The sequence below is a fragment of the Pseudorca crassidens genome, chromosome 5 (genome assembly GCF_039906515.1).
Source record: "Pseudorca crassidens isolate mPseCra1 chromosome 5, mPseCra1.hap1, whole genome shotgun sequence".
NCBI classification, from domain to species: Eukaryota; Metazoa; Chordata; class Mammalia; order Artiodactyla; family Delphinidae; genus Pseudorca; species Pseudorca crassidens.
Window position 1 is genome coordinate 54,330,490 of NC_090300.1, and position 15,259 is coordinate 54,345,748.

The following is a 15,259-nucleotide window of genomic DNA, read 5'->3' on the forward strand; positions in this document are numbered from 1 at the left end:
AAATGTAAGACCAGACACTATAAGATTCTTAGAGGAAAACATGGGAAGAACACACTTTGACATAAATCACAGCAAGATCTTTTTTGATCCACCTCCTAGAGTAATGGAAATAAAAACAAAAATAAACAAATGGGACCTAATGAAACTTCAAAGCTTTTGCAAAGCAAAGGAAACTACAAACAAGATGAGAAGACAGCCCTCAGAATGGGAGAAAATATTTTCAAATGAATCAATGGACAAAGGATTAATCTCCAAAATATATAAACAGCTCATGCAGCTCAATATTAAAAAAACAAACAACCCAATCAAAAAATGGGCAGAAGACCTAAATAGACATTTCTCCAAAGAAGACATACAGATGGCCAAGAAGCACATGAAAAGCTGCTCACCATCACTAATTATTAGAGAAATGCAAATCAAAACTACAATGAGGTATCACCTCACATCTGTTAGAATGGGCATCATCAGCAAATCTACAAACAACAAATGCTGGAGAGGGTGTGGAGAAAAGAGAACCCTCTTGCACTGTTGGTGGGAATGTAAATTGATGCAGCCACTATGGAGAACAGTATGGAGGTTCCTTAAAAAACTAAAAATAGAATTACCATATGACCCAGCAATCCCACTACTGGGCATATACCCAGAGAAAACCATGATTCAAAAAGACACATGTGGTTGAGAGTCTGCCTGCCGATGCAGGGGATGCGGGTTCGTGCCCTGGTCCGGGAAGATCCCACGTGCCGCGGAGCGGCTGGGCCCATGAGCCATGGTTGCCGAGCCTGTGCGTCCAGAGCCTGTGCTCCACAATGGGAGAGGCCACAACAGTGAGAGGCCCGCGTACCGCAAAAAAAAAAAAAAAAAGTACCCAATGTTCATTGCGGCACTATTTACAATAACCAGGTCATGGAAGCACCCTAAATGCCCATCAACAGACAAATGGATAAAGAAGATGTGGTACATATATACAATGGAATATTACTCAGCCACAAAAAGGAATGAAATTGGGTCATTTGTAGAGACGTGGATGGACCTAGAGACTGTCATACAGAGTGAAGTAAGTCAGAAAGAGAAAAACAAATATTGTATATTAATGCATATATGTGGAACCTAGAAAAATGGTACAGATAACCGGTTGCAGGGCAGAAATTGAGACACAGGTGTAGAGAAAAACATATGGACACCAAGGGGGGAAAGCGGTGGGGTGGGGATGGTGGTGGTGGGATGAATTGGGAGATTGGGATTGACATGTATACACTAATATGTATAAAATGGGTAACTAATAAGAGCCTGCTGTATAAAAAAAAATTAAATTAAATTTTAAGAAACCTTGAAATTTGCTGCAGTTATGGTTGCAAATTGAGTCTGCTTATAACCATGGTTTATAATTGGCATGATTTCTATTAAAAAAAAAAAAAAGTACGCCATGGAAGGTTAGGCCTGGACTCATACAAATAAAAACAAACAAGTGCCAAGCTGGCTGGTACTGAAAAATCTTGGACCTCATATACTAAAGGCAAACTTAAAACCAAGACTCCTTGACTGTGTCTACTCTTAAACTCCAGTTCAAATAGCATTACATATTTCAAAGGTGACCTCAGAATATTCTGTGGAAGTGTTAACACAGGTGGATACCTGGAAGAAGTTTAAGACATTTGGGTGAAAACATCTACATTACCTTTATTTTTCATCTAATTTCATACTTCATTTCAATTCCTATTTCATTTTTGGTATATATAAAATCCTCTAAAACTTCCAGAAACTTCCTCCTTATCTAAAAGTGGAGATATCTTCTTTTCTTTTCCAAATAGCTTAAAACAATGGTTCTCAAACTTCAAAGTGCATCAGAATCACTTGGAGGCTATTAAACTCCAGACTGCCAGGCCCCAACCCTAGAGTTGCTGACCAGTAGGTCTGAGGTGGGCCTCAGAATCTGCGTTTCTACCAAGTTTCTGGCTGATGCTATGCTGCTGGCCCAGTGACCACACTTTGAAAACCACTGGCTTAGAAGACACAATTTTACTTAACCTAGTCCATTTAATTTTTTCAGTTTCAGGCTCATGTGAAAATCCCAAGGAACAAAAGATAATATAATAGTTTATACGTATCAAAGGTCTACACAAATGTTAGTTTTGGTAATTATATCTAAAAGGATGCTCGTTCTGACCTGGCAGGAACTCCCCCGGGTCTCCAGAGAGGCAATTTACCAAGAAGTGACTTTGTGGTTGGCTTAAAGTTAAGGATGGTGCTTTTTTCTTTCTTACTCCTTCTGCTGCCTTTCACATTCAGTGGGGTCTCCTATCTTACTAGAGATTTGATATTAAAAGCCATGACTTGGTTGGACCCATGCCTGAATCCATGTTACAATTTCCTGGGCTTTTATTAGACTTTACTGTATACCTGTTGAAAAAAGCCAGTGGAATGAAGGGAGGACGTACCTGGGGATCTACTGGTCTGAGCATGGGGGGTGTCCGAGCAGGCTGAACCCCACTGATGCTGAAGGACTCCGACCGTGGGGGCAGGTTGGGGTCTGATATCCTGTTGGCAACCTTGTGAGGCATGGCAGGTGAACTCTGCCGGTTGAGCCTTGACCGTTCTTCTACCTAGAAGCCAAAAAATGAAAAAAGAAAGAAAGAAAGAAAAAAGAGTACCTCAATGGATGGAAGCTGACTTACTTCCTAGTTACGATTTTCTGTAGTCACCTGCACAGCCATTTTGTATCCCTCTGATCAAATCACTTTAGAAAGCTGAAGCTCTCCCTATCTGCTCTGCATCAGAAATTTGCAAAAAGCTCTTTCTGTCAGAGTAAATACTAGCGTGAAGAACTCACAGAACACTTAAGCCATCATCCTTCCATCACCCATTACCTCGTGCTATTCCGTTGGCTGGGAATTAGGGATCTGCTTAAGAGTTTACCGTGCGTTAGTTGGAACACCATCCTGCTAATCGGTCACAAAGCCAGGGGTCAGTGAGGGAGAGAGGTAACTACGGCGGGCATTATGATTGCTTGGGGAAAATAGAAAACTGCTTTGAGCTGACTCATGGGACAGGGCAGGAAAGAACACAGGAGGGCTGGCAGGAGGATGAGCTGAGCGTACTCACCGCCATTGATTTCTTCACATGCCCTACTCATGGGCAAGTGGGCCTCTCACTCGATAAGCATGGCCTGTCTTATTTTTTATTTATTTATTTTTGCGGTACGCAGGCCTCTCACTGTTGGGGCCTCTCCCGTTGTGGAGCACAGGCTCCGGACGCGCAGGCTCAGCGGCCATGGCTCAGGGGCCCAGCCGCTCTGCGGCACGTGGGATCTTCCCGGACCGGGGCGCGAATCTGTGTCCCCTGCATCGGCAGGAGGACTCTCAACCACTGCGCCACCAGGGAAGCCCTGGCCCATCTTAAACGGACTTCCCGTATCATTTTCTTTTTTTTTTTTTGACATCTTTATTGGGGTATAATTGCTTTACAATGGTGTGTTAGTTGCTGCTTTATATCATTTTCTTTTTCTCTCTTCTTCTCCCTTTCTTTTCGGGTGTCTCTCCCGGCTCTCTAGAATACACTGTCCCAGCGCCTTCTTTCCATTCCAGCCTGGGCTCCACTACCTCCCTCTACCCTCCTCCTGTTTCTCCACACATGGCACTCATTCTTGCTACTCCTCCTCTCCTCTCCCTCCTCCAACCCTCTCTCCTTTCTGGACACTTCATTTCCTTGTCATTCCCTTTCTGCAGAGTCTCTCTCAGCCCAGAGGGGATAACTGATCAGAAGTGCTTTGCAGGGAAGGCTCTCTTTACAGGCAAAAGTTACCCTTGGTAACTTATTTGCTGCAGACAGACTGTGGCAGAGGACAAATTAAAGGAAATTTTAGATAAACAAAATGTACACTGCAAGACATGATTTAAAATCTTCGACAGCTTTAAGAGGTCTAGCACTTTTCTTCCAGGTCCACCTTGTCCTGCCCTTTATTTCTTTAGGGTCAATTTGACAGTTGTAATTTCCAAATTCACGGAGGCAATGCACCCTACCCTGATGGCCCGTAACTCTCTTCTGCCAACTCACTATCTTTGTGTTGCAAGAGCCTGTCATGGAACCCACATGCAGGTCCTCAAGACATATTTGTATGTCTCAGCGAAGAGCTTTTTTTTTATCTATTTTACTTCCTGATTTGAAAGGAAAATTCAAAAGAGCTATTCTTTCCCATCCTCCCTACTTTATTTTGAATCTTCCTAGAGGCAGACTCAGTCTCATACACAAAATAAGTCTGTTTTTAAAACTCTCAAATCAACTACAAACATGTTAACATGTGCCATAGTGTAGAAAACCACCCTCTTGCCTCTACTTAGCGGTAATTTGAACACCTCTTCCCTGACCGTGGCTGTGCAGGGTACATACAACTGGCGTCTAGTTGACTTTGGTTTTGAAATTCCACGTCCCAGAAGCTTACCACATACCAGATAAGATTAGCTGCAAAAAGCCAGGAATATAAACCAGAACATGTATACTTTGTATGTGTATGTGTGCAAAGTATTACATCAGCAACAATGGGCTATTATTGCATTGAGCCAAAGGAAATAACAAAGACTGACTTGAGATAAGACCACAAAGAAGAGAAAGTCCTGCAAAGACAACCACAGATAAACTGAGACCAAGGCATGCAACGTATTGCTTTTCCAAATACGAGACTCTTGAAAAGAAGGTGACTATTTCCAGATGACTGGAATTAGTCAAATATTAACCATTTTCTTATTTCCAGGGAAGATCATTAAATAGATAAATCACATGTATAAGTACCCCTCACTATCTGAACTCTCACCATCCAAACCACTGCTGTCTGAGGTCAGGAATCCAAGAGGTTTGGACTCATTTTCAGATAAATACCTGGCTATCCAAACTATAGCCACTTATTACCTGACATTTAGGAACCAAATATTATAAGGGAGTGAAGAGTACTTGCTATTATTGTTTTTTTAGCTGTAAAATATCCTCAGACTGTTTTAAACCCACATTCAGAAACAGCACATTAAAAATAAAAGTCTGTCCCCCAAGACTCCATCTTGAACAAAGAAATTATATTTGAGATAAAGAATTTTTTTGGCAACTGCCAGTAACAAGGCTCCAGTAAAGGCAGCATCTTTTTTTTTTTTTTTTTTTTTTTTAAACATCTTTATTGGAGCATAATTGCTTTACAATGGTATGTTAGTTTCAGCTTCACAACAAAATGAATCAGTTATATATATACATATGTTCCCATATCTCTTCCCGCTTGCGTCACCCTCCCTCCCACCCTCCCTATCCCACCCCTCCAGGCGGTCACACAGCACCGAGCTGATCTCCCTGTGCTATGCGGCTGCTTCCCACTAGCTATCTACCTTACGTTTGGTAGTGTATACATGTCCATGCCTCTTTATTGCTTTGTCACCGTTTACCCTTCCCCCTCCCCATAGCCTCAAGTCCATTCTCTAGTAAGTCTGTGTCTTTATTCCTGTTTCACCCCTAGGTTTTTCATGACATTTTTTTTTTTTCTTAAATTCCATATATATGTGTTAGCATACGGTATTTGTCTCTCTCTTTCTGACTTACTTCACTCTGTATGACAGACTCTAGGTCTATCCACCTCATTACAAATAGCTCAATTTCGTCTCTTTTTATGGCTGAGTAATATTCCATTGTATATATGTGCCACATCTTCTTTATCCATTCATCCGATGATGGACACTTAGGTTGTTTCCATCTCTGGGCTATTGTAAATAGAGCTGCAATGAACATTTTGGTACATGACTCTTTTTGAATTATGGTTTTCTCAGGGTATATGGCCAGTAGTGGGATTGCTGGGTCATATGGTAGTGCTATTTGTAGCTTTTTAAGGAACCTCCATACTGTTCTCCACAGTGGCTGTATCAATTTACATTCCCACCAACAGTGTAAGAGGGTTCCCTTTTCTCCACACCCTCTCCAGCATTTATTGTTTCTAGATTTTTTGATGATGGCCATTCTGACTGGTGTGAGATGATATCTCATTGTAGTTTTGATTTGCATTTCTCTAATGATTAGTGACGTTGAGCATTCTTTCATGTGTTTGTTGGCACTCTGTATATCTTCTTTGGAGAAATGTCTATTTAGGTCTTCTGCCCATTTTTGGATTGGGTTATTTGTTCTTTTGTTATTAAGCTGCATGAGCTGCTTATAAATTTTGGAGATTAATCCTTTGTCAGTTGCTTCATTTGCAAATATTTTCTCCCATTCTGAGGGTTGTCTTTTGGTCTTCTTTATGGTTTCCTTTGCTGCGCAAAAGCTTTTAAGTTTCATTAGGTCCCATTTGTTTACTTTTGTTTTTATTTCCATTTCTCTAGGAGGTGGGTCAAAAAGGATCTTGCTGTGATTTATGTCATAGAGTGTTCTGCCTATGTTTTCCTCTAAGAGTTTGATAGTTTCTGGCCTTACATTTAGGTCTTTAATCCATTTTGAGCTTATTTTTGTGTATGGTGTTAGGGAGTGATCTAATCTCATACTTTTACATGTAGCTGTCCAGTTTTCCCAGCACCACTTATTGAATAGGCTGTCCTTTCTCCACTGTACATTTCTGCCTCCTTTGTCAAAGATAAGGTGACCATATGTGCGTGGGTTTATCTCTGGGCTTTCTATCCTGTTCCATTGATCTATATTTCTGTTTTTGTGCCAGTACCATACTGTCTTGATTACTGTAGCTTTGTAGTATAGTCTGAAGTCAGGAAGCCTGATTCCTCCAGCTCCATTTTTCGTTCTCAAAATTGCTTTGGCTATTCGGGGTCTTTTGTGTTTCCATACAAATTGTGAGATTTTTTGTTCTAGTTCTGTGAAAAATGCCAGTGGTAGTTTCATAGGGATTGCATTGAATCTGTAGATTGCTTTGGGTAGTAGAGTCATTTTCACAATGTTGATTCTTCCAATCCAAGAACATGGTATATCTCTCCATCTATTTGTATCATTTTTAATTTCTTTCATCAGTGTCTTATAATTTTCTGCATACAGGTCTTTTGTCTCCTTAGGTAGGTTTATTCCTAGGTATTTTATTCTTTTTGTTGCAATGGTAAATGGGATTGTTTTCTTGATTTCACTTTCAGATTTTTCATCCTTAGTGTATAGGAATGCCAGAGATTTCTGTGCATTAATTTTGTATCCTGCTACTTTACCAAATTCATTGATTAGCTCTAGTAGTTTTCTGGTAGCATCTTTAGGGTTCTGTATGTATAGTATCATGTCATCTGCAAACAGTGACAGCTTTACTTCTTCTTTTCCGATTTGGATTCCTTTTATTTCCTTTTCTTCTCTGATTGCTGTGGCTAAAACTTCCAAAACTATGTTGAATAAGAGTGGTGAGAGTGGGCAACCTTGTCTTGTTCCTGATCTTAGTGGAAATGCTTTCAGTTTTTCACCATTGAGGACGATGTTGGCTGTGGGTTTGTCATATATGGTCTTTATTATGTTGAGGAAAGTTCCCTCTATGCCTACTTTCTGCAGGGTTTTTATCATAAATGGGTGTTGAATTTTGTCAAAAGCTTTCTCTGCATCTATTGAGATGATCATATGGTTTTTCTCCTTCAATTTGTTAATATGGTGTATCACGTTGATTGATTTGCGTATATTGAAGAATCCTTGCATTCCTGGAATAAACCCCACTTGATCATGGTGTATGATCCGTTTAATGTGCTGTTGGATTCTGTTTGCTAGTATTTTGTTGAGGATCTTTGCATCTATGTTCATCAGTGATATTGGCCTGTAGTTTTCTTTCTTTGTGACATCCTTGTCTGGTTTTGGTATCAGGGTGATGGTGGCCTCGTAGAATGAGTTGGGGAGTGTTCCTCCCTCTGCTATATTTTGGAAGAGTCTGAGAAGGATAGGTGATAGCTCTTCTCTAAATGTTTGATAGAATTCGCCTGTGAAGCCATCTGGTCCTGGGCTTTTGCTTGTTGGAAGATTTTTAATCACAGTTTCAATTTCAGTGCTTGTGATTGGTCTGTTCATATTTTCTATTTCTTCCTGATTCAGTCTTGGCAGGTTGTGCCTTTCTAAGAATTTGTCCATTTCTTCCAGGTTGTCCATTTTATTGGCATAGAGTTGCTTGTAGTAATCTCTCATGATCTTTTGTATTTCTGCAGTGTCAGTCGTTACTTCTCCTTTTTCATTTCTAATTCTATTGATTTGAGTCTTCTCCCTTTTTTTCTTGATGAGTCTGGCTAATGGTTTATCAATTTTGTTTATCCTTTCAAAAAACCAGCTTTTAGTTTTATTGATCTTTGCTATCGTTTCCTTCATTTCTTTTTCATTTATTTCTGATCTGATTTTTATGATTTCTTTCCTCCTGCTAACTTTGGGGTTTTTTTGTTCTTCTTTCTCTAATTGCTTTAGGTGCAAGGTTAGGTTGTTTATTCGAGATGTTTCCTGTTTCTTAAGGTAAGATTGTATTGCTATAAACTTCCCTCTTAGAACTGCTTTTGCTGCATCCCATAGATTTTGAGTCGTCGTGTCTCCATTGTCATTTGTTTCTAGGTATTTTTTGATTTCCCCTTTGATTTCTTCAGTGATCACTTCGTTATTAAGTAGTGTATTGTTTAGCCTCCATGTGTTTGTATTTTTTACAGATCTTCTCCTGTGATTGATATCGAGTCTCATAGCGTTGTGGTCGGAAAAGATACTTGATACAATTTCAATTTTCTTAAATTTACCAAGGCTTGATTTGTGACCCAAGATATGATCTATCCTGGAGAATGTTCCATGAGCACTTGAGAAAAATGTGTATTCTGTTGTTTTTGGATGGAATGTCCTATAAATATCAATTAACTCCATCTCATTTAATGTATCATTTAAAGCTTGTGTTTCCTTATTTATTTTCATTTTGGATGATCTGTCCATTGGTGAAAGTGGGGTGTTAAAGTCCCCTACTATGAATGTGTTACTGTCGATTTCCCCTTTTATGGTTGTCAGTATTTGCCTTATGTATTGAGGTGCACCTATGTTGGGTGCATAAATATTTACAATTGTTATATCTTCCTCTTGGATCGCTCCCTTGATCATTATGTAGTGTCCTTCTTTGTCTCTTCTAATAGTCTTTGTTTTAAAGTCTATTTTGTCTGATATGAGAATTGCCACTCCAGCTTTCTTTTGGTTTCCATTTGCATGAAATACCTTTTTCCATCCCCTTACTTTCAGTCTGTATGTGTCTCTAGGTCTGAAGTGGGTCTCTTGTAGAAGGCAGCATCTTTGTCTCCAATAGGACCGTGGGCCACACGGGCCCTAAAGCTGTTGTTAGAAATGAATGGGGCACAAAGTGGGGTGCTAATTTTCACAGGCAGTTAATGGGTTTGATTAGTCAAGTGTAGCTATCACTCATGTACTTCTAGTAACATTTGCTATGCCTTCTCTAAGTTAAATACTAAATCCTACCATGACTATGTTTCTGTTTGTGCCATCATAAATATATGGTGTGAATAATCTATTGTTATACTCAGCAGATTATTTCAGGATAAGTCCAATGTGGTGAAATTTCCTGGGTTGAAGTTTGTCCAAAGAAATTTGAAAATCTATGTGACAGGTGTAACAATGAGGCATCCGGCTACTTTGTCTCAAGAAAATCTGGCCCTAAAGTCTTTAGGAAGAATAACGCTGCCTGTTGCTTTTGCACCAAAGGGTATTGGAGCAAATATATCAAATGAAACATCCAAATAACAGTTTCAAATGGACAGAGGGGAAGCTGGCCTTTCTGCTTATTTTGCTACTGGGCAAAGGCCTGTCTCCTGATTCATCACATCTTATGTCTACTAACTGAACAGTGAGTGAGACAAAAAAGAAGGTATCTTCCCCCCAGATTAAGAATATTTTGTGATTAAAAACTGGCTTACAATCAAGATATGTTTCAGTCTGCCTTTCATGATACTAAAAAAAAAAAAAAATCTATTAGCTGAGTCTTTGCTCCAACCTCTTGCTGCCAAGAAGTTGTAAAATGTCTTAAGTACCACCAAAAAAGAGTGTTCTAGTAGCATCAGATAAACAGTGTCAAGGTGCTAGACCATAACAAGAAGACATTTATAACAAAGGATTTCACACTTGACGGGATTATCAATAAATACAGAGAACAATACTAGGAGAGACTGATCAATTTTACTATAGAATCAGGTTTTCTTCTTATTAAAAGGATCATTTTAACATCAAAACTAAAATAACTTTGGAGAGGTTTGGATAACTTCCGCAGAAATGCTATACTATTTATTACAGCATTACAGGGAGAAAGAAAAAATAACTGTGGTCTCAGAAATAAAATTCTGCTCCAGGCAGGACTGTGGTATCCACTGGGTACTGAGAGTGATGTCTAAGGCCTCTGAGATATATAAAAGTTGCATGAATACAGACGACCGAAAAGAAACACGTCAATTACAGGATTTGAAAAAATTTCAAAATAAATAAAAATACATTGAAACATGTATAAGTGTAAACATTATATCAATGTCAACTGTTAAATTGTTTTGTACATTTGAGAACAATTTATAGCTTCCAGTGTTTCACTTAGCAATCATGAATGATAGCTGCTGAGAGAGAACTTCAAAACAAAATTATAGAAGTAATTTTTTAAATGTTGACAACAAAATATATTTACTATGTCATATGGGTGCATTTTAATAATACTTTATATGACACTAGGGTCTGTGGGGTTTACGAAGCTCTTAGAAGGCCTGCCTTAAGAGCTAATACGTGGTGAATTGAACACAATCGTATGGGAATATTTTTTCCCCAACTGGACAAAACAATTTGATTTTTGTCTTTACTGGCAATGTTGGAGGAAGAGAAAGAAGTCTAATGATTTTTAAGTCCTCGTTAGGTACTCTGACCCTGCACTCACTGGGCACAGGAAGAGTTGAGTCGCGCTGTCTTTTGGCAAAACCACATGGGCAGACGGCTGCTGAGTAAGACTGGTGCTATCCCTTCTCTGGGGCACCTTTGAGGACAGGGGAGGCTCTCATTCATAGGGAATGCTTAAAATGTAATCTCGTCTAAAGATAAGGGCCTGGACTAGTTTTCCAAGATCTACTCCTAACCACTGATTGCACAGAAAAGTACAGATCCTCATGTGAATGGAGCACATAACTTAAAAGCAATGAGGCAAATCTTTGGCAAGCTGAGATGGGAAATTAAAAAGTGTGTATCTATCACCGGGGAGAGGTAAGTGGAAGAGATGGGAGATGCATGTGAAATCCCAACCAGAAACAACAGAGGCAAAACACTTATTCCTTGTGGGCAACAATGGCCTTGGGAGCAAAATAGAAATATGTTGAATCATGTATTTCATTTGCATTTGTACAGCGCCTACAGTTTCAATGGCACATTCACATACATGGTTGCCCAGGATCCTCCCAACCTTGAGACAGGAAGTACAGGTGTGGAGGCTGCACCTCAGGAAGACTATGAGACTTCCAGGTCACAAAGACCGTAAGTGGAAGAACTTGAACTCAAACAAGCTCTTTCCTATTTCCTGTCAGGTCTCTCTCATGCTAAATCTTAAGAGAGATAATCAGAAACTGAGGAAAGACAGGAAAAGAGCCATAAACTCTCTAAATAGTAATATGGGACCTCATATATAAAATAATTCATATAAAACAAGTGGAGAAGAGTTCTTATGTACAAGGATTTCAAAGTCCAATGGGCTGATGGGATATAAAGAGACATCCTGGCCCATCATTTGCCAAATAAAACCATGGCCAGATGACTGGCATGCATCAGAGAGAAAGAACATGATGAAGTGTTAAAAAAAATATTAAAATACCATCTCATGCAACACTCATGTAGACAGAGCATTCTGTCACTGCTGTGTGCTGGTGAAAATTAAAAAAAAATTATTGCCAGGCCGAGACAATCACAGGACATTATAAGAAACAGGAATCTGTACCATTAGAAAGAAAGGGCATTATAAGAAAAGGAATATCCATCTTTCAAAAAGTGCCAGTGGGGAAAAAAAAACCTTCAAATTTTGCTGATGTTTAACAGAATATCATATTGATGTGTTCACAAAACAAATCTGACTTCCATTCCAATCTAGAAACGGCAGAGAATTTGAAAGGGGTGAGAATGCCCCCCACTCCTCCTTTTAATGGAGACATTAATGTTCCTTTCTGGCTGAAATCTGAAAATCAAAGTCAATGTAACATTTAGGACAACTAGAAAACTCAGTAAAAGGAGAGAGAGAAGAGCTCAAGATTTGCCAATAACCAAGTATTTTCATTTGTTCTTACCACATCCGACAGATTAATAAGAAAGGAAATGAGAAATGTGATGATTTATGTTTTACAAAATGAAGCAACGAAAACACAGAGGATGAAACATTATAACAATATTACACTGCTAATGAAAAAAATGTCGATCGGAAATAAGGAAAAGTAAGTGGATGGAAAAGTAATCAAAGAAGGAAAAACCACCCTGATGAGAAGGTATAGAGCTGAGTTAGAAAACAAATATGGGAGCAGATTACAGAAGAGGCTGCTGTGGGTGGAAGATGGCCAGGTGGTGTCTTCAGTGGCATATGGGGCAAAAAAGCCCAGACCCTCTATCACAGGAGACCATGGTATAGCTGCTGCCTACCCATCCCTGGTGAGGATATTTTCAAATTATATCCTCGCAGAGGATGCCTTTGAAAAAGAAAATGGTACCTTTTATTCTACCTCCAAAAGAGAGTTTAACCCAGGTTCTTTTTATTGGTTGATAATTAAGATACTGCTGAGCTAGAAATTCTGTCCATATCTAAAGTCTTGAAATGTATTTCACTGTCTGGCTACTTTCAACCCCATCTACCTCCTACTATAAAAAAAGAAACCTGTAAATAAAGCTCTAGAAGAAAAGTTCATACATTGCTGATTAGAATCATTGAGAGATCAGGAAAATAAGGATTCTCACACTCATTTTTATTCCCATTTTAAGAAGTGGGTGTTAAAAAAATGATGAATTAAACTAAAGCAGACAACTATTTGTACTTATTTGTATACCAGTTGCTCCAATCCCCAATTTAGCACCGTCACTCATTCTATCATCTAAATGTTTCATCTTTCTTCTAAAATATGAATACCCACTCTAAGACTTGGGAACTGGTTCATGGATAGGTGGTTAGTTGGAAGCTGGATTATGTTAAACACACCCAGGAGGATAGGATTAAATCTAAAATCCTAAAAGAATGTTCCCACATGTCTAAAAGTCCATGAAGCCCAAAGGAAGAACTCCAGCTGTCAGGAAGCCAGGGACCTTGGAAGATGTCACCCACCAGAGGTGGCCCAGACTTAGGATGGCCCGGGAACCTCACATCGGGTGTGCTTGATGACACAGCCATGCTGTCTGCACTCCCACTGGCTATGTTTCCTTTACTGCTAGGAGCCTGGCTGAGAAGCACAGGGGTATTAAGAGGTCTACAAAACTGCCCTGATGATATCTGCAAAGATTTGCCCCCAGGAACGGCATGGCTTCTGAAAGCTTGGGAACTGTGAATTAGTTCTGAAGAGAGAGGACAGGCCAGGAAATTTAATGATGAGGACAAATAGTAATTAGAAAATAATGAAGTCAAAATGTTTAAGTTCAAATCAAAACATGCTGGGTAGAGGTGGAAAGAAGGAAGTGGAAACTGCTTTATGTTTCCCCCCTTTTTCTGGTACATTTGTGCATGAGGGAGCTGCACAAGGGACAGAAGAAATTCTGGTATGTTTTGCAAGGTATCATGGTCTTCTCCAATGGGATCTGTTGGCGTCCCTTTCCTAAACTCATGCTTGGGTCTGGGAGCACTGAAGGTCAGGTGGTCATGCATCAAAGAGAGGTCATTTAGTGATGCAGCACTTCTTAAGAGGAGTCGAGGTACTTGTACGGATGCGTGAATTCACGCCCCTCCTGCCCTGAGGTACACATGAGTCTCTAAGGCCCTCCTTACTTGCTGTAATGGACAACTGGGGGCTCATCACTTTGGAGATGCTGGGAGAGGACACACAAATGACCTTAAGTCCTGACTCTCGAGTTGGGCTACATCTTTGGGAGCGAGATCGCATCGTTGATCTCACTGTGGTCCTTGAGGCTCGCTGAGGCTGTAGTTGCTCTTCAAGACCAAGTCTAATAGGATAAGCTGGTCCACCTTTCTTCCATGAGCGATGCTCAAACAGGGGTCTTGATCTGGAATCATTAATTTCTGCAGGTGCTACTGGCATTAGCTTAGGAGAGGCTAGTTTCGCAGCCTCTCAATACCTGCCATGATCATGAGCTGTGAGTCTGGCTTAGCTGAGGGTTTCAGCTTGATGTGGCTAAAGGATGGTTTAGCAGTGGAGGAAGGTGACACAGCTCTGCTAGCCAGGAACCACATCAGCTGCTGTTGGACAGCATAGTGATTGCGCTTAGCTGGAAGAACAGGGGGGTTATTAAGGGGTTGGCGCTGTGTCTGGGAGTAAGATCACAAATTGAATTACTGACCTGGGAGAAAGAGGCAGTTGTTACAGACATAGGTAAATACAAATCGCATTCATAGACTCTAAGGGAAAGTGATCAAAAACGTTCTTGACACTGAATGACTTTTCTCTACAGATTTAGTTTTTAAGTTTTCAAGGTTATTAGTTTTGTAAAAATAGTATAAAATCATTATAAAGGATTTAAACATAAATACATAAAACATAATACATAAAAGTATTAAAAAGTTTAAAGAAAAAAACTCTATAGTTTCTACTTCCCATAAACAGCCATTATTAACATTAGGACAACATAATTTCAAGCATTTTTCTATACATATGTAAGATAGAGCAGAAAATTAAAAATTATACAAATAGGATCTTACGTAAGAAATCAAGTTCTGGTAATATTGTAGTCTAGATAACTTGAAATAAGCTCTAGCTATAAATATCTGAAGATACTAGAAGAAAATGCAGAGTAATATAAATCACCCTTTCAAATGACTAGTTATGCTCACAAGAAAATAAAGGAAATCATTAGTTGCCACATTAATGACAGAACTGAAAACCAGGGTGTCAGGCATATGAGATGACACAGCGACTTCCTAGAAGGGTTGTTGATCTTGGAGAGAATTATTATTTTGTTTGTTTGCCTTACTCATTTGGTTACCACCCTTTTTTTCCCTACTATTCAAATAATTTTTAATGAGATTTTTAAATATCTCATCACAGAGTCAAGTTCCTGAAAATTCTTTCTTAGTCTAGTAGTTGAGCAAATGAAGGACCATTACTTTGAAAGTATTTGCAAAAGAAATATAAATGACCTCTGACCCGGT

General features: G+C 39.4%; 1 protein-coding gene across 7 annotated transcripts in view; it reads right to left on the reverse strand.

Annotated features, from left to right (window-relative positions):
- TNIK (TRAF2 and NCK interacting kinase) overlaps positions 1–15,259 on the reverse strand; it is a 423,010-nt gene that overhangs the window by 65,993 nt on the left and 341,758 nt on the right. For all 7 annotated transcript variants that reach the window (XM_067738026.1, XM_067738024.1, XM_067738023.1 and 4 more), the window contains one exon: positions 2,436–2,600. In XM_067738026.1, coding sequence (XP_067594127.1) covers positions 2,436–2,600 — 165 coding nt within the window. The remainder of the gene's footprint in view (positions 1–2,435; positions 2,601–15,259) is intronic.